A 12,799-nucleotide genomic window follows, 5' to 3' on the forward strand; every position below is an offset into this window, starting at 1 on the left:
GCAGCAACCAAGACCCAGTGCAGCCACAAATAAATGAGAGAGACGTAGCCCCACCTCCGCCTCTGAGCAGTCCCCTGCAGTCCTTTGGACACCGCCCTCTGCAGCGTCAGCTCCCCTGGTCATTGGTCATTGGTCATTGGCTAGTCCAGCACATGTATTTACCCACAGACCACTTTCTTAGAATGCATCTTATACAGTTAAGCCCAACAGGTCCAGCAGATAAAGGAGAAGCAGCCGTGAGGGGCTCACACCTTGTCTCCTCCCCAGACCCGATACCCCTGGAGGCAGGAAGGTCTTTGAGGAACCCAGTTTGAAACCTCTTGCACTAAATTATGGTCTTGCCCCAGGCATTCCAAACTCCAAAGACCCCAAGGTCCAGACGGAAAACAAAAAAGTGACATTGTCTTGCTTTGGCTGTACAAAATCGGGGTGTCTTAGCAGTTCAGTTCAGTTCAGTTGCTCAGTCGTGTCCAACTCTTTGTGACCCCATGGAGTGCAGCATGCCAGGCTTCCCTGTCCATCACCAACTCCCAGAGCCTGCTCAAACTCATGTCCATTGAGTCAGTGATGCCATCCAACCATCTCATGTCCTAGTAGAGGGAGAAGTTAGTAAAGGAGAAGCTCTGTGCTTCTTCCATGGGATTGATTATTGCTGGAGTCTGGTAGACCTAGGAATGCCCCAGGCTCTGTGTTCACAGACCAGGTTTTCCCAGGGAAGCCAGAAATCCAGATTTTCCCATGAACTCATAGGAATTTTTTAAAATTAATAGGCTATTTTCTAGAGCAGCTTTTGGTTACCAAAAAAAAAAAAAAAAAAGCATGGAAAATATAGGGAGTTGGCATATTCTCTCTTCCTGACCCTCACTCCAGTTCTCCACTTACTAACATCTTGCATTATTGTGGTACACTGGTTGCAACTGGTGAACCAACATTGATACATTAAGTGTTATACATTCTATGGGTTTTTAAATAAATACTTATTTATTTATTTTTGGATGCACTGAGTCTTCATTGATTTTTTTTTTGGCGTGGACTTTCTCAGGTTTTCTTTAGCTTCAGCAAGCAGGGGCTGCTCTCCAGTTGTGGTGCTGGACGTCTAGCTGTGGAGGCTTCTCTTGTTGCAGGGCGCGGACTCAGTAGTTGTGGGACATGGCCCCAGTTGCCCCGTGGCCTGTGGGATCTTCCCAGACCAGGATGGAAGCCATCTGCCCTGCTTTGGTAGGCAGATTCTTACCCACTACACCACAGGGGAAGTCCCAATTCTATGGGTTTTGACAAATGCACAGTGACATGTATCTACCAGCACAGCATCATACAGAGATTCTTTACTGCCCTCAACCAGTGTTGGAGGCAGGGGATCGGGGAGACGGGGAGAGTCGTCTCAGACGTGGAAGCCATGAGAGAGAAATGGCTCCTGAAGGAAGGACGGCTTCCAGTTTCCAATTTGGTTTCTGGTTTCAGGTTCAAGCTTGCTCAGTTTGGGATGAGCCCCTCCAAGGTCAGCGTGCCTGCCTCCTCCAGTATCCACCTTGTTCTCACTCTTTCTCCCTCACTCCCACGCGCTCTGCTTGATTCGAGAGAGAAAGCGCAGTGAAAATGCCCATGGAGATCTGGTCTACATCTTTCCTCCCGGCTGTGACTGTGGCCAGGGTTTGTCCAGAAGCAGCCAGCATAGCCATCCCCTAATAAGACTGAGCAGGCCTGGCTGCCCGCAGTCAAAGTCAGTGATAACTGGATAATATTTCTTAACATGGGGCTTACAGTTTACTTTTATGCTCATACAATGCTCATATAAGGAGAACCATGTTAGCATTTAAAACCTGAGGAGCAGTTGAAGAACAGGGGGTCGGAAATCAGACTGTCCAGGGCTCAGATGACATTTCTGGTACCTCTAACTAGCTAAATCCAAACCCTCTCTGGGCCCCAGTGTTCTCAACTGCAAAAATGAGCCCAATAATTCCTTCTCTAAGAGTTATTAGGAAGATTGAATGTTACAGGTGGCTTGCATACAGAAATGTTCAGTCCTTGCCTGCTCCTTACTGGGAGCTGGAGACCTGCATTTCAGTTCCAGCTTTGTTATTGTCCAACTTTGTGACCAGGGATTAGTCATAAATCAGACACACAAGCCAACAGTTGCCCTGCTCCTATTTATTTTTAAACTTTTTATTGAAAACCTTCTTTATTTTTTACACTAGTAATTGAAGTACAGTTGCTGCATGATATTATGCATTACAGGTGTACAATATAGTGAGTCACAATTTTTAAAGGTTATACTCAATTTAGAGTTATTGTAAAATATTGGCAATATTCCCTGTGTTGTACAATATATCCTTGTGTGTGTGCTCAGTCACTCAGTTGTGTCCAACTCTTTGCGATCCCATGGACAGAAGCCCATGAAGCTCCTCTGTCCATGGAATTTTCCAGGCAAGAATACTAGAGTGGCTTGCCATTTCCTCCTCCAGGGAATCTTTCCGACCCAAGGATTGAACCTGTGTCTCTTGCGACTCCTGAATTTGCAGGCAGATTCTTTACCACTGCGCCACATGGGAATTCTTGTAGCTCAGTTTGTACCTAATAGTTTGTATCTCTCACTTCCCTACCTCTATCTTGCCCTTCCCCCTTCCCTCTCCCCAGTGGTAACCACTAGTTTGTTCTCTATTTCTGTGAGTCTGATTATTTGTTATATTCACTAGTTTGTTGCATTTTTTAGATTCCACATGTAAGTGATATCATTAAGTATTTGTCTTTCTCTGACTTATTTCACTTAGCATAATGCCCTCCAACTCAATCTACATTGCTGCAAATGGCAAAACTTTGTTTCTTTTTATGACTGAGTAGTATTCTATTGTGTGTATTTGTGTGTGTGTATACATATATGTGTGTGTGTGTGTATATATACACAGATATATAAGTTCAGTTCAGTCACTCAGTTGTGTCTGACTCTTTGTGCTCCCATGGACTGCAGCACGCCAGGCTTCTCTATTCATCACCAGGGCTTGCTCAAACTCATGTCCATCGAGTTGGTGATGCCATCCAACCATCTCATCCTCTGTCATCCCCTTTTCCTCCTGCCTTCAATCTTTCCAAGCATCAGGGTCTTTTCCAATGAGTCAGTTCTTCACATCAGGTGGCCAAAGTATTAGAGGGTTTCAGCTCAGTATCAGTTCTTCTAATGAAAATATATATCTATGTACTCTTTACCATCTAAGCCACCAGGGATAGTTAAATATACATATACCACCTCTTTATTCATTCATCTGTTGGTGGACACTTAGGTTGCTCCCATATCTTGGGTATTGTAAATAATGCTGCTATAACAATTGCGATGCATGCATCTTTTCTAGTCAGGGGGAAATCTTTTTTTTAATTGAAAATATTTTATATACATTCAGAGAGTACACATAGCAGGGAGTTCCCTGGTGGTCTAGTGTTTGGGATTCAGCACTTTCACTGCCATGGTCAAGGTTTAATCCCTGGTTGGGGAACTGAGATCCCAAGAGCCTCCCCAGCACAGCCAAAAATAAAGAAAGTACATGAACATTGCACATAACTCTGCACACTGATGAATTTTGAAAACCTGAACACTCTATGTACTCAGAGCCCAGATGGGAAAAAGCATCCTGAGAGCCTCCTCATCCTCGCTTCCATAGGCTCAACCTGTAAGGGCACAGCTACCATCCTGACCTCCAACGCCCTCCACAGCAGCTCTGCCTGTGCTTGGACCTTATAAAACTGGCATCACGCAGAACGTGCTCTTGGGCCTGACCTATTTTGCCCAATACGATGTTTGTGAGATTCTTCCATATCGTTGGATATAGCTGTGCATTGTCCATTTTTACTACTGCTTTGTGACATTGGCATTCTAGGGCTGGTGGCCCAAATTCAGCCTTCCATCTGGTTTCGTAAAGTTTTTTTGAAGCATAGTCATGCCGGTTCAGTTCTGTACATGTCTAGGGCTGCATTCTACACCGTACTACAGTGACAAGAGCTGGGAAGACCATATGGTCCACAAAGCTGGAGATGCTATCTGCCTCTTTACAAAAAGGTTTTTGACTTCTATATAGTATTCCGTCATGTGAATAGACTGAAATTCATTTGCTCATTTTACTGTTAATGAGCAGTTTTGTAGTTTCCAAGTTGGGGCTCTGAAGAGTGATGTGCGAAGAACTTGTACGTCTTTTGGTGAAACAAGCAGGTGCATTTCTGTTGTGTCTGTTCCTCGGGGTGAACTTGTTAGATTACAGGGCAGATCTAAGTTTAGCCTTGTCAAAAGCCATCAACTTGTTTTCCGAAGTGGTTGTGCCATGACTTGTCCCACAAGCAGTATCTGAGAACTCCAGCTGCTCCATATCCTGTCCCACTGGTATTTGTCTTTAGCATTTTCCCTACCCCTGTTTTGATTCTTCTCTTTATAATTTATTTCTCAGTTTCATGGTTGGGCATTTACAGGGTTAAGAGCATTCACTGAGTCTAGTGGCGACTGTTTAATCTTTTGTTTTCTTTTTCCTTTCTTTCTTGTTTTTGGCCATGCCACGCAGCATGCAGGATTTTAGTTTCCCGACCAGAAATTTTTAAAATATTAATTTATTTAGTTTAATTGGAGGCTAATTACTTTACAATATTGTAGTGGTTTTTGCCATACACTGACATGAATCAGCCATGGGTGTACATGTGTCCCCCCTCCTGAATCCCCCTCCCGCCTCCCTCCCCATCCCACCTCTCAGGGTCATCCCAGGGCACCAGCCCTGAGCACCCTGTCTCATTCATTGAAGCTGGACTGGCAATCTGTTTCATATATGATAATATACATGTTTCACTGCTATTCTCTCTTTGCATCTGTGTCTCTTTTGCCATCTCGCATATAGGGTCATCGTTACCATCTTTCTAAATTCCATATATATGCATTAGTATACTATATTGGTGATTTTCTTTCTGGCTTACTTCACTCTGTATAATGGGCTCCAGTTTCATCCACCTCATTAGAACTAATTCAAATGCATTCTTTTTAATGGCTGAGTAATATTCCATTGTGTGTATGTACCACAGCTTTCTTATCCATTCGTCTGCTGATGGGCATCTAGGTTGCTTCCATGTCCTGGCTATTATAAATAGTGCTGCAATGAACATTGGGGTACACATGTCTCTTTCAATTCTGGTTTCCTTGGTGTGTATGCCCAGCAGTGGGATTGCTGGGCCCGACCAGAAATTGAACCCATGTACCTTGGGGTTGCACAGAGTCGGACAAGACTGAAGCAACTTAGCAGCAGCAGCACCCTGCAGTGGAAGCGTGGAGTCTTAACCACTGAATCACCAGAGAAGTCCCTACACTTTGTTTTCTTAAGGAGCTCTTCATAGAGTCGCCTTTTGGATATTTAAAGATCAACATACGTTTACCCACTGAATGCTGTCTTCTCCCAGGAAAGGAATGCTAAACATCTCCAACTTCTCGAAAATGGCTTGTAGCACATGGTTTGTATGCTTTCACAATCCTGGTTGCCGGGTGAACCACAGGCTTCGCATCTCTGGGCCTCAGTTTAACCATCTGAAAATAAGGAGGTTTGATGTAAAGATCTTTAAAGTCATTTTAACCCCAATATTCTGTGTTAAACCTTAAGTTGGGAGCCCCCGTAGAGATGCCCACATGCATGTCTAAACAGGGAACTCCCGTCCCCAGATATTCCTGTTAATGTTTATCTGCTGAGAGTAGAAAGTGAAGACATTTATTCACTCCATTTCTCTTCCTTCCAACAAATGGACAATAGTTTCTGAGAGCCTGGTGAGGCAGAAGGTGCTCAGGAAGGTAAGACTGATCTGGGTTTCTCCTGGTAGACACACAGCTTCAGCAGGGGGTGAGGTGGACTGTGTACCTGACGGCCCCAGTATGGTCCATGGAATGCATTGTAGAAAGCGAGAGTCCTGGGAAATGTCGGCACTGACGGACGTCACCCGAGGCTGGGGGGTGACTGGGGGGTCAGAGGAGCTGATGGTTGTCTGAGTCTGTTCCCTGGAGGAGGTGGCCTGAGGCATTGCTCCCTCTAGAGACTGGGGAGGGCTGGTTTCACCCTCACTCTTCTCAGGATTCATTTCATTTGCAGCAAATGACTTCCAGGCCAGACTGCTCTTGGCTTCCTCCCTGACATTAGTGTCAGTGGTGTGTAAGGACCAAAGAACCAGTCAGCAAGCCTGGATGGCAGGCCCCTCTGATATTTGAATTCTGCAGAGACCAGCATAATTTAACTGACCCAAACACTGCCAAAATGTGAAGGCAGGGTGGAGAAAATGAAAGTACAAATTAGGTTTTTGTGATATCAAATTCCATAGTCTCATAGGATCACTGCTTTGAATTTGTAAAAGAAAACCTAGCTGTTGTGTGTTAATTCATTTAAGCCTCACAATTTAAGCCCTTGCAGTGGAGATGATCAGCCTTGTTTTCTGAATGGGGAAACTGGGACAATGTTTTAAAACTTGCACAGGGCGCCTAGTTGTCTTGCCTTACAGACATTGCTCTTTATCACAATCCTTTAACAAGCGCAGTGGCAGGGCTTCATGCTTGCAAGCAAACCTTCAGGACTTGCAAGCATGTCAGGACTGGAGGCTTGGCAGCTTGGCTAACTGGTGTTGCAGTGGTGAGTTGATGAAATCCCGCTTAATCTAACTCTCCCCCAGTTTTACTGATGGGCCCATGAATGGGGGCCTCAGGGTCACAGAGCTCAGTAGTGTCAATTATACCATCAATAATAGTGATATAAAAAAAAAAAATCACTCCACCAGGGCAAGGAAGTTCCTGGAGGAAAGGTGGATGCTGTCGCTGGGAGAAGGCAGACCAGGAGAATGAACATTCACCATGGACTGAGTGTCACTTGTCCAAGGTCACACAGGCAACAAATGGCAGAATCAACCCTGAACTCAAATCGATCGTATATAGAAACTCAAGATTAAATATATATCCCTTGTTTATACCAAATCCTGAATGACCAAATCTTTTCTTCTATTCATCCAAACACATGGTCGGCTGGCTCTTTAGAAAATAAATTACTGGGTACCCTTCTTTAAAAAGTAATTAATTTGCTTTTCTGGTCTTACCATGTGGCTTGTGGGATCTTAGTTCCCCAACCAGGTATCAAACCCTGGACCCCTGGCATTGGAAGCACAGAGTTCTAACCACTGGACTTCCAGGGAATTCCCCTGAGTACACGCTTATGACTTTTCCCTGTGGGTTCATGATGGAATGAGTGGTTGTTGCTGTTGTTTAGTCGCTTAGTCCTGTCGGAGGACTCTTTGTGACCCCGTGGTCAGAGGAGCCTGACAGGGAAAACCCATGGGATTTTCCACCAAAGAATATTGGAGCAGGTTGCCACTTCCTTCTCCAGGAAGGAGTGGTAGGTTATATTAATGGTTCCATCTCTTCACTCTACCCTAAGGAGACACTCTTTGTGCTGGAAAATTCTCTTCCCTTACCAAAAAGGTGAGTACATTTTTCTTCTGGCTGATTCCGAGTTTGGTCATGTAACTTGCACTGGCAGTGCGCTGGTAGAAGAGACTTGAAAAAGCACTTGCCATTTCTACTTGCTCTTTTTGGCTCCTGCCATCACCGTGAGAAGGGCATCCCTAGGCTAACGGGTTGTCCCAGGAGGAAGCTGGAAGCCACAGGAAGCAGAGCTGCTGCAGTCTTTAGAGGTCCCAGCCAGCTTGCACACACAGGCTCTCCCCAGTGTTCATCCCCTGATCCAGCCTCCATCCTTCCAACCCTCTCCCTTCCTTCCATCAGTTTCCTGGGCCTCCGTGTTGGGTCTGGTACACGCCTAGTCTCTGACAGCCCTCCTGTTTTACCCTCCTTGCTGCTGAGATCCAAGGCCACTCCTCCCTTTTTAAAATTTAATTTTTTTTTACATTGCCCAGTTACTACCGCTTGTGGTTGCTTTACAGAATATTTATTACACTTATAAATCTATTAACTTTTCTTGGGTAAACTATTTAAACACAGCTGATAAACTTAAAACTTTGTGAATCAAATTTCCTTAAACATTTATCCACTGAGTCAAATTGCCCTATTTCACTATGAGTCTAACATAACTTCTCCTGAAAGCTTCAACCACCTTAACAACACAAAAGTTTTTACTGTACCCATACTTAAACTTATTTGTAAAAATAAGAACTATTGATTCAACCAATGTGTTAGCTACAGAAGATGCATTTTTGTAGTTCTCCAGGATTGCAAGATCAGATACAAGACAGGACGATCATCTCCTTCCCAGGAACACAGAAATCACAGCCTCTGTGTCAATGATTGATGGATTCTTCGTGGGAACACTGAACCTTTCAAGGTGACTCAAGCAGCAGCAGGCATTTGCCGGTTGGGACGCCCTCCGACCAGGTTCAACTGCTAAGTCAACAGGACTTAGAAGTAAGTTCTTGCAATCTCCATGTCCATTGAATTTTGAGTACATGATGTTTTACCTCAGTTTACAATTAACTCGATTATGCCTCATTAGCATTCATTATAATCAGCAGGACCATACAGCAGTTTAATCCATCAACCATTCTGCTAGGACATCTGGCTAATTCATTAACTCACAGCACCAATTATGAACATTCCGTCTACCCGGTTATTTTGGAGGCTGCTGGTCTTGACCTACCCTTCCTGGTTTTGGTACAGTTCTTACTCTTTTTGGAAATCTTTGACTTATAGTAAAGTTATCTGTTTTTCTCAACTTACACAGATACACTGTTTCCCAAACAGACATACCAAACTTCAAGTAAGAAACAGTTCCATATATGCCAAACTTACCTACTTACCAAAATGCTGTTTTTATACTTTGAGTTATAACTAGCTTTGTCATTACAAATAATATTAACTTTTCCTTTTTGATCTCTAAGGACTCATGGCTTTTCACAGACTCAACTTGTTCTTGTAAATCAGCAACTGTAGACCTAGTTACTCTTTGTTATATCTAAGTTGTTAAAACCTGACCTGAGGGACCCTCTTTCCCTTTCACCTGATTTCTTTGTCCTTTCAGCAATAGCTCAGCACTTTTGGCAGCAGCCTGGTTTTCTGGCAACAGCAAGATGTCTCAGGCCATTGCAATTTCTTTTTGCTTCCAGACGTGAATTTGGGTTCTCTGAAGGAGCCCTGGGTACCGCTAAGGAAAAATGCTATTAAGATCAATACGTGTGTGCTGAGGGCACACTGTGTGTGTGCTGGTGGAGACAGCACCCTATGGCCGCTGAAAAGAAAGAACGAGAAAAGACGTTGCTTCCTAAGATCATAATTCTGTTTTCAAGTTGCTCAAATCGTTTGAATATTACAACATCTTTTTTATATACAATTTTAAATGAATTTTTTCCTACAGTGTGTCTATTCAGATTTTTAACACTGTGATTATTCCAACCTCTGATTTTTAGCATTGTGCCTTCAGGTCCATTATTTTGCGCTCCCTCTTATGTATCCTTTATCAAAACCTGCAAATTCAAGAAAATAAAATTATGTATACAAATTATTCTGGCTTCATGTAAATGCATGTTTGCCATAGAGCTATTAGATATAATTATAAAACTATTGACACAAATATATTCAATTATGTTAATTTATTATTGCATAATGAAATGTCATTTCATGTAATACATTTCTGGCACATATTCACTCCCGTGCCTGTCTTGAGAGGCTGAAGGCCACCAGAGGGCAAGCTGGGAGGCTCACGCCCTCTAGGAACTGTCGCTGAAGCAGGATGCTATTACTTAGACAATTCTGAGCAATTTATATTTACTTCTATTAATGTGCCTTCACTAATTGAAGGCATTCTGGGACAGTATGCAAATGGAAAGTATAAAGATGTTTGCTGACTGAATACATGCCAATCACTGAGCAGTGCCGTGGGCGGACTCATCTCTCCATTTGCAAATCTGGTCCCTTAGAAAGGGACTGTCTCTTGGTCATTTCTGCATGCCCGTGGCCAGTAATGATAGGGGCTCAGTGATTCTTCTTTGAACAGAGAAGGAAGAAAATACCATGAGAATAACAGAGAAAATCATAGCTGTCCATAACATTAATTCAGGAATGTCATTCACAATCCATCTTTTTTTTTTTTTTTTTAATTTGACTATTAATATTCTGATGCAATTGGGTTCTGAGACAAATTTTAAATTGCTTCATTTCCAAAATTCATTCTGGTCACAACATCCAGGAGTAACCCATTGGCTAATCAAGAACTAACATTTAAATGCTGTTGTTAGAAAGGCAACCCAGCACAAAACCAATACTGTCAGCAACTCAGAACAACTCTAATTTCCTGACAGAAATCGATTTACAGCAAAATAGTGGTTATTGCAAATATTTATCCATCTGAAAGGGAACACTCATCCATGCAGCTTTTTGAGCAGTTCATTTGCAAACCAAAGATTGTGATGAGCTCCACTCAGGCATCTATCTTGAGACTTGGGAAGCACTGTGGGAGGTGGTGGGTGTGTAGCAATAACCCTAGGATTGCCTTGGAGTGGCCCTTTTGGGGATGTGGTAGGTACTGTGGACACATCCCACAGGCGATGTGGGGAGAGTACTGGGCATGGAGACCAGTTCTACACCTGGGATTTCACTGACCTGCTGTGTGAGCTCAGAAAGCCACCTAACCTCTCTGCACATTTTTCTCTTCTTGAAAAGGATATTCTATTTGTCCAAATTAGCCCTCCTATTGTTGTGAAGCTAAAAAGGAGTGGGCGGGGATACCTCTTAAGATATATTTAACGGACTGGGTAAATTTGGGGTCTTAGGGTCTTATAATCTTGGGTCTCTATTTCCCCCAAACAGGGTTAAGGAGCAAGACAAGGTTCCCTATAAATCAAACCATTGCCCCCCAGCTCAATGCTCTGTGCTGCTCTGCAGTCGCCATGTCGTGGCCGACTCTTCCCGACCCCATGGACGCAGCACGCCAGGCTTCCCTGTCCCTTACCATCTCCCAGAGTTGTGGGATGTTCCTGGGAGTTTTACTAGCTGGAAAACAAGTGCCAATGAGAACAAATGTGTTCACTGAGTAACACTGCAGGAGGAGCTGGAAAACAAAGATTAAAAAATCTGTGTGTCTTCTGTGCAAGAAGTTCATGGTCTAGATCATTGGGAGGGGGCTGTGCAAACAGATAAATGCAGTGGGCTTGGGATGGTGCAGGCGCGAAGTGGGAACAGTCATGAGCTGAAAGATAATTCCTTAAACTGAGCCACAAAAGAGGGGAGGTTATTTCAGGAAAAGGCTTACAACAGGCAAAGATTAGCATTTCAGGAGAACGAGAAAAACAAATCAGTATTTCCCAAATTTCTCACTTCAAGTTCACTTTCACATTTATTTTACCTTATCTCTGTTACCACATGCAAAGTCGACTAATTTTAGAAAATGTAAACAAGTTGGATTTAAAAAGAAAACTTTAAACGATTACTACCATAAATGAAAGACATTTGCTATAAACAGAAGCTAACCTTTAAAATAAAAGCAATAGGAACTCATTAATTTAATAAATCACTGTCAGGCTGTTTCTAGTTTTGGTGGCCAAAGGGGTGACCAGGACGAAATCGGGATAAATTAACGTCAGACAGTAATAGATCCTATGGAGAAAACATAAAGTGACTTAGGAAGGTTCCTTTGGATGGGGTGGCCCAGCAGGGCCCGCTACAATATGTCATTTGAGCAGAGATCTGAAGGAAGTGGTAGAACGCAAAGGAAAACGAGGTCATTAGAACTCAAGCAGATACTGCGACTTGCAGAAAGAAGATTGCAAGCCAGATTCAGGGATAGCGGTAAGTGATGGGGTGGCGGGCTCACAGCCAGCCAACACTTTCTGCAAGACACTGTGGAGCGCGGAGAGAAGGCAGGCGCTCGGTTGAGGGGGTTCCAGCGGCTGAATTCTATCTGTAAGACTAAATCTAAGCTGAAACTCCAATCCTCTGGCCACTTGATAAGAAGGACTGACTCACTGGAAAAGAGACCCTGATGCTGGGAAAGATTGAAGGCGGGAGGAGAAGGGGACAACAGAGGATGAGATGGTTGGATGGCATCACCGACTCGATGGACAGGAGTTTGCGTAAACTCCGGGAGTTGGTGATGGACAGGGAGGCCTGGCGTGCTGCAGTGCAGAGTCGGACACGACTGAGCGAGGAACTGAACTGACTCCTAGCGGAAAGCATCTGCAAACAGTGCAACCTTGGAAAGAGAGCGAGCGAGGTCGGCTGTGACCGCCCGATTGACAAATTAGTAAATAAATGAAAGCCAAGAAAAGTCAAATCGCTGAGAACTGGGATAAGAGCGCTGAAACTCTCCTTCCTCGTCCAGCCCGGTGCGGTCCAAGGATGGGACAGGCAGGCAGACGCCGGCTCCGGGGATAGACTCGCGCTTCTGCAGTCCTCACTCCCGGCCTCCCGTGAGCCCTCTTCCAGGAGAGGCTCAAAACGCGGAGCCCGTGGATCCGCCGAACCGGATGGCTAAGCCTGACCGCCGAGTCAGCGCATGCGCAGTAGCCCGGCCCAGCCCGGGCGCTCTCGCCGCTGGGGGGGAGGGTCATCCGAGCCTGACGTCCGCGACGCCGACGTCAGCGCCCCGGGAAGAGGAGGGCGAAGACTCCATCCGCCATGTTGAATGCCGCAGATTCGCCATAACCGCGCCGGCTCTTTTCTTAAAAAAATAAAAATAAAAAGCGAAGCATCAGCGGGGCGCCCCGCCTTCTCGGTCGGCGCGGGAGGGGGCCCGGAAGAGCCCGACGCTTTTTTTTCCCTCCGCGGCGGGGGCGTTGCCATGGAGACGCGGGCGGCAGGTGAGCCGGG

The 12,799-nt window shown here is 44.7% G+C and overlaps 1 protein-coding gene and 1 long non-coding RNA gene across 3 annotated transcripts in view; both read left to right on the forward strand.

The window, feature by feature from the left end:
- Window positions 1–7,383: 7,383 nt before the first annotated feature.
- On the forward strand, window positions 7,384–9,497 carry LOC139038433 (uncharacterized). Its single transcript, XR_011491391.1, has 3 exons — window positions 7,384–7,465; window positions 8,203–8,404; window positions 9,018–9,497. It is a non-coding gene; the product is annotated as an uncharacterized lncRNA (long non-coding RNA).
- A 2,108-nt stretch (window positions 9,498–11,605) lies between these two features.
- Window positions 11,606–12,799, forward strand: part of ZFAT (zinc finger and AT-hook domain containing) — a 146,012-nt gene continuing 144,818 nt past the window's right edge. For both annotated transcript variants that reach the window (XM_020893094.2, XM_070476962.1), the window contains exon 1: window positions 11,606–12,789. In XM_020893094.2, the coding sequence (XP_020748753.2) occupies window positions 12,615–12,789 (175 nt within the window). In that variant the 5' untranslated portion in view covers window positions 11,606–12,614. The remainder of the gene's footprint in view (window positions 12,790–12,799) is intronic.

Source organism: Odocoileus virginianus, chromosome 15 (genome assembly GCF_023699985.2).
Source record: "Odocoileus virginianus isolate 20LAN1187 ecotype Illinois chromosome 15, Ovbor_1.2, whole genome shotgun sequence".
Classification (NCBI taxonomy): domain Eukaryota; kingdom Metazoa; phylum Chordata; class Mammalia; order Artiodactyla; family Cervidae; genus Odocoileus; species Odocoileus virginianus.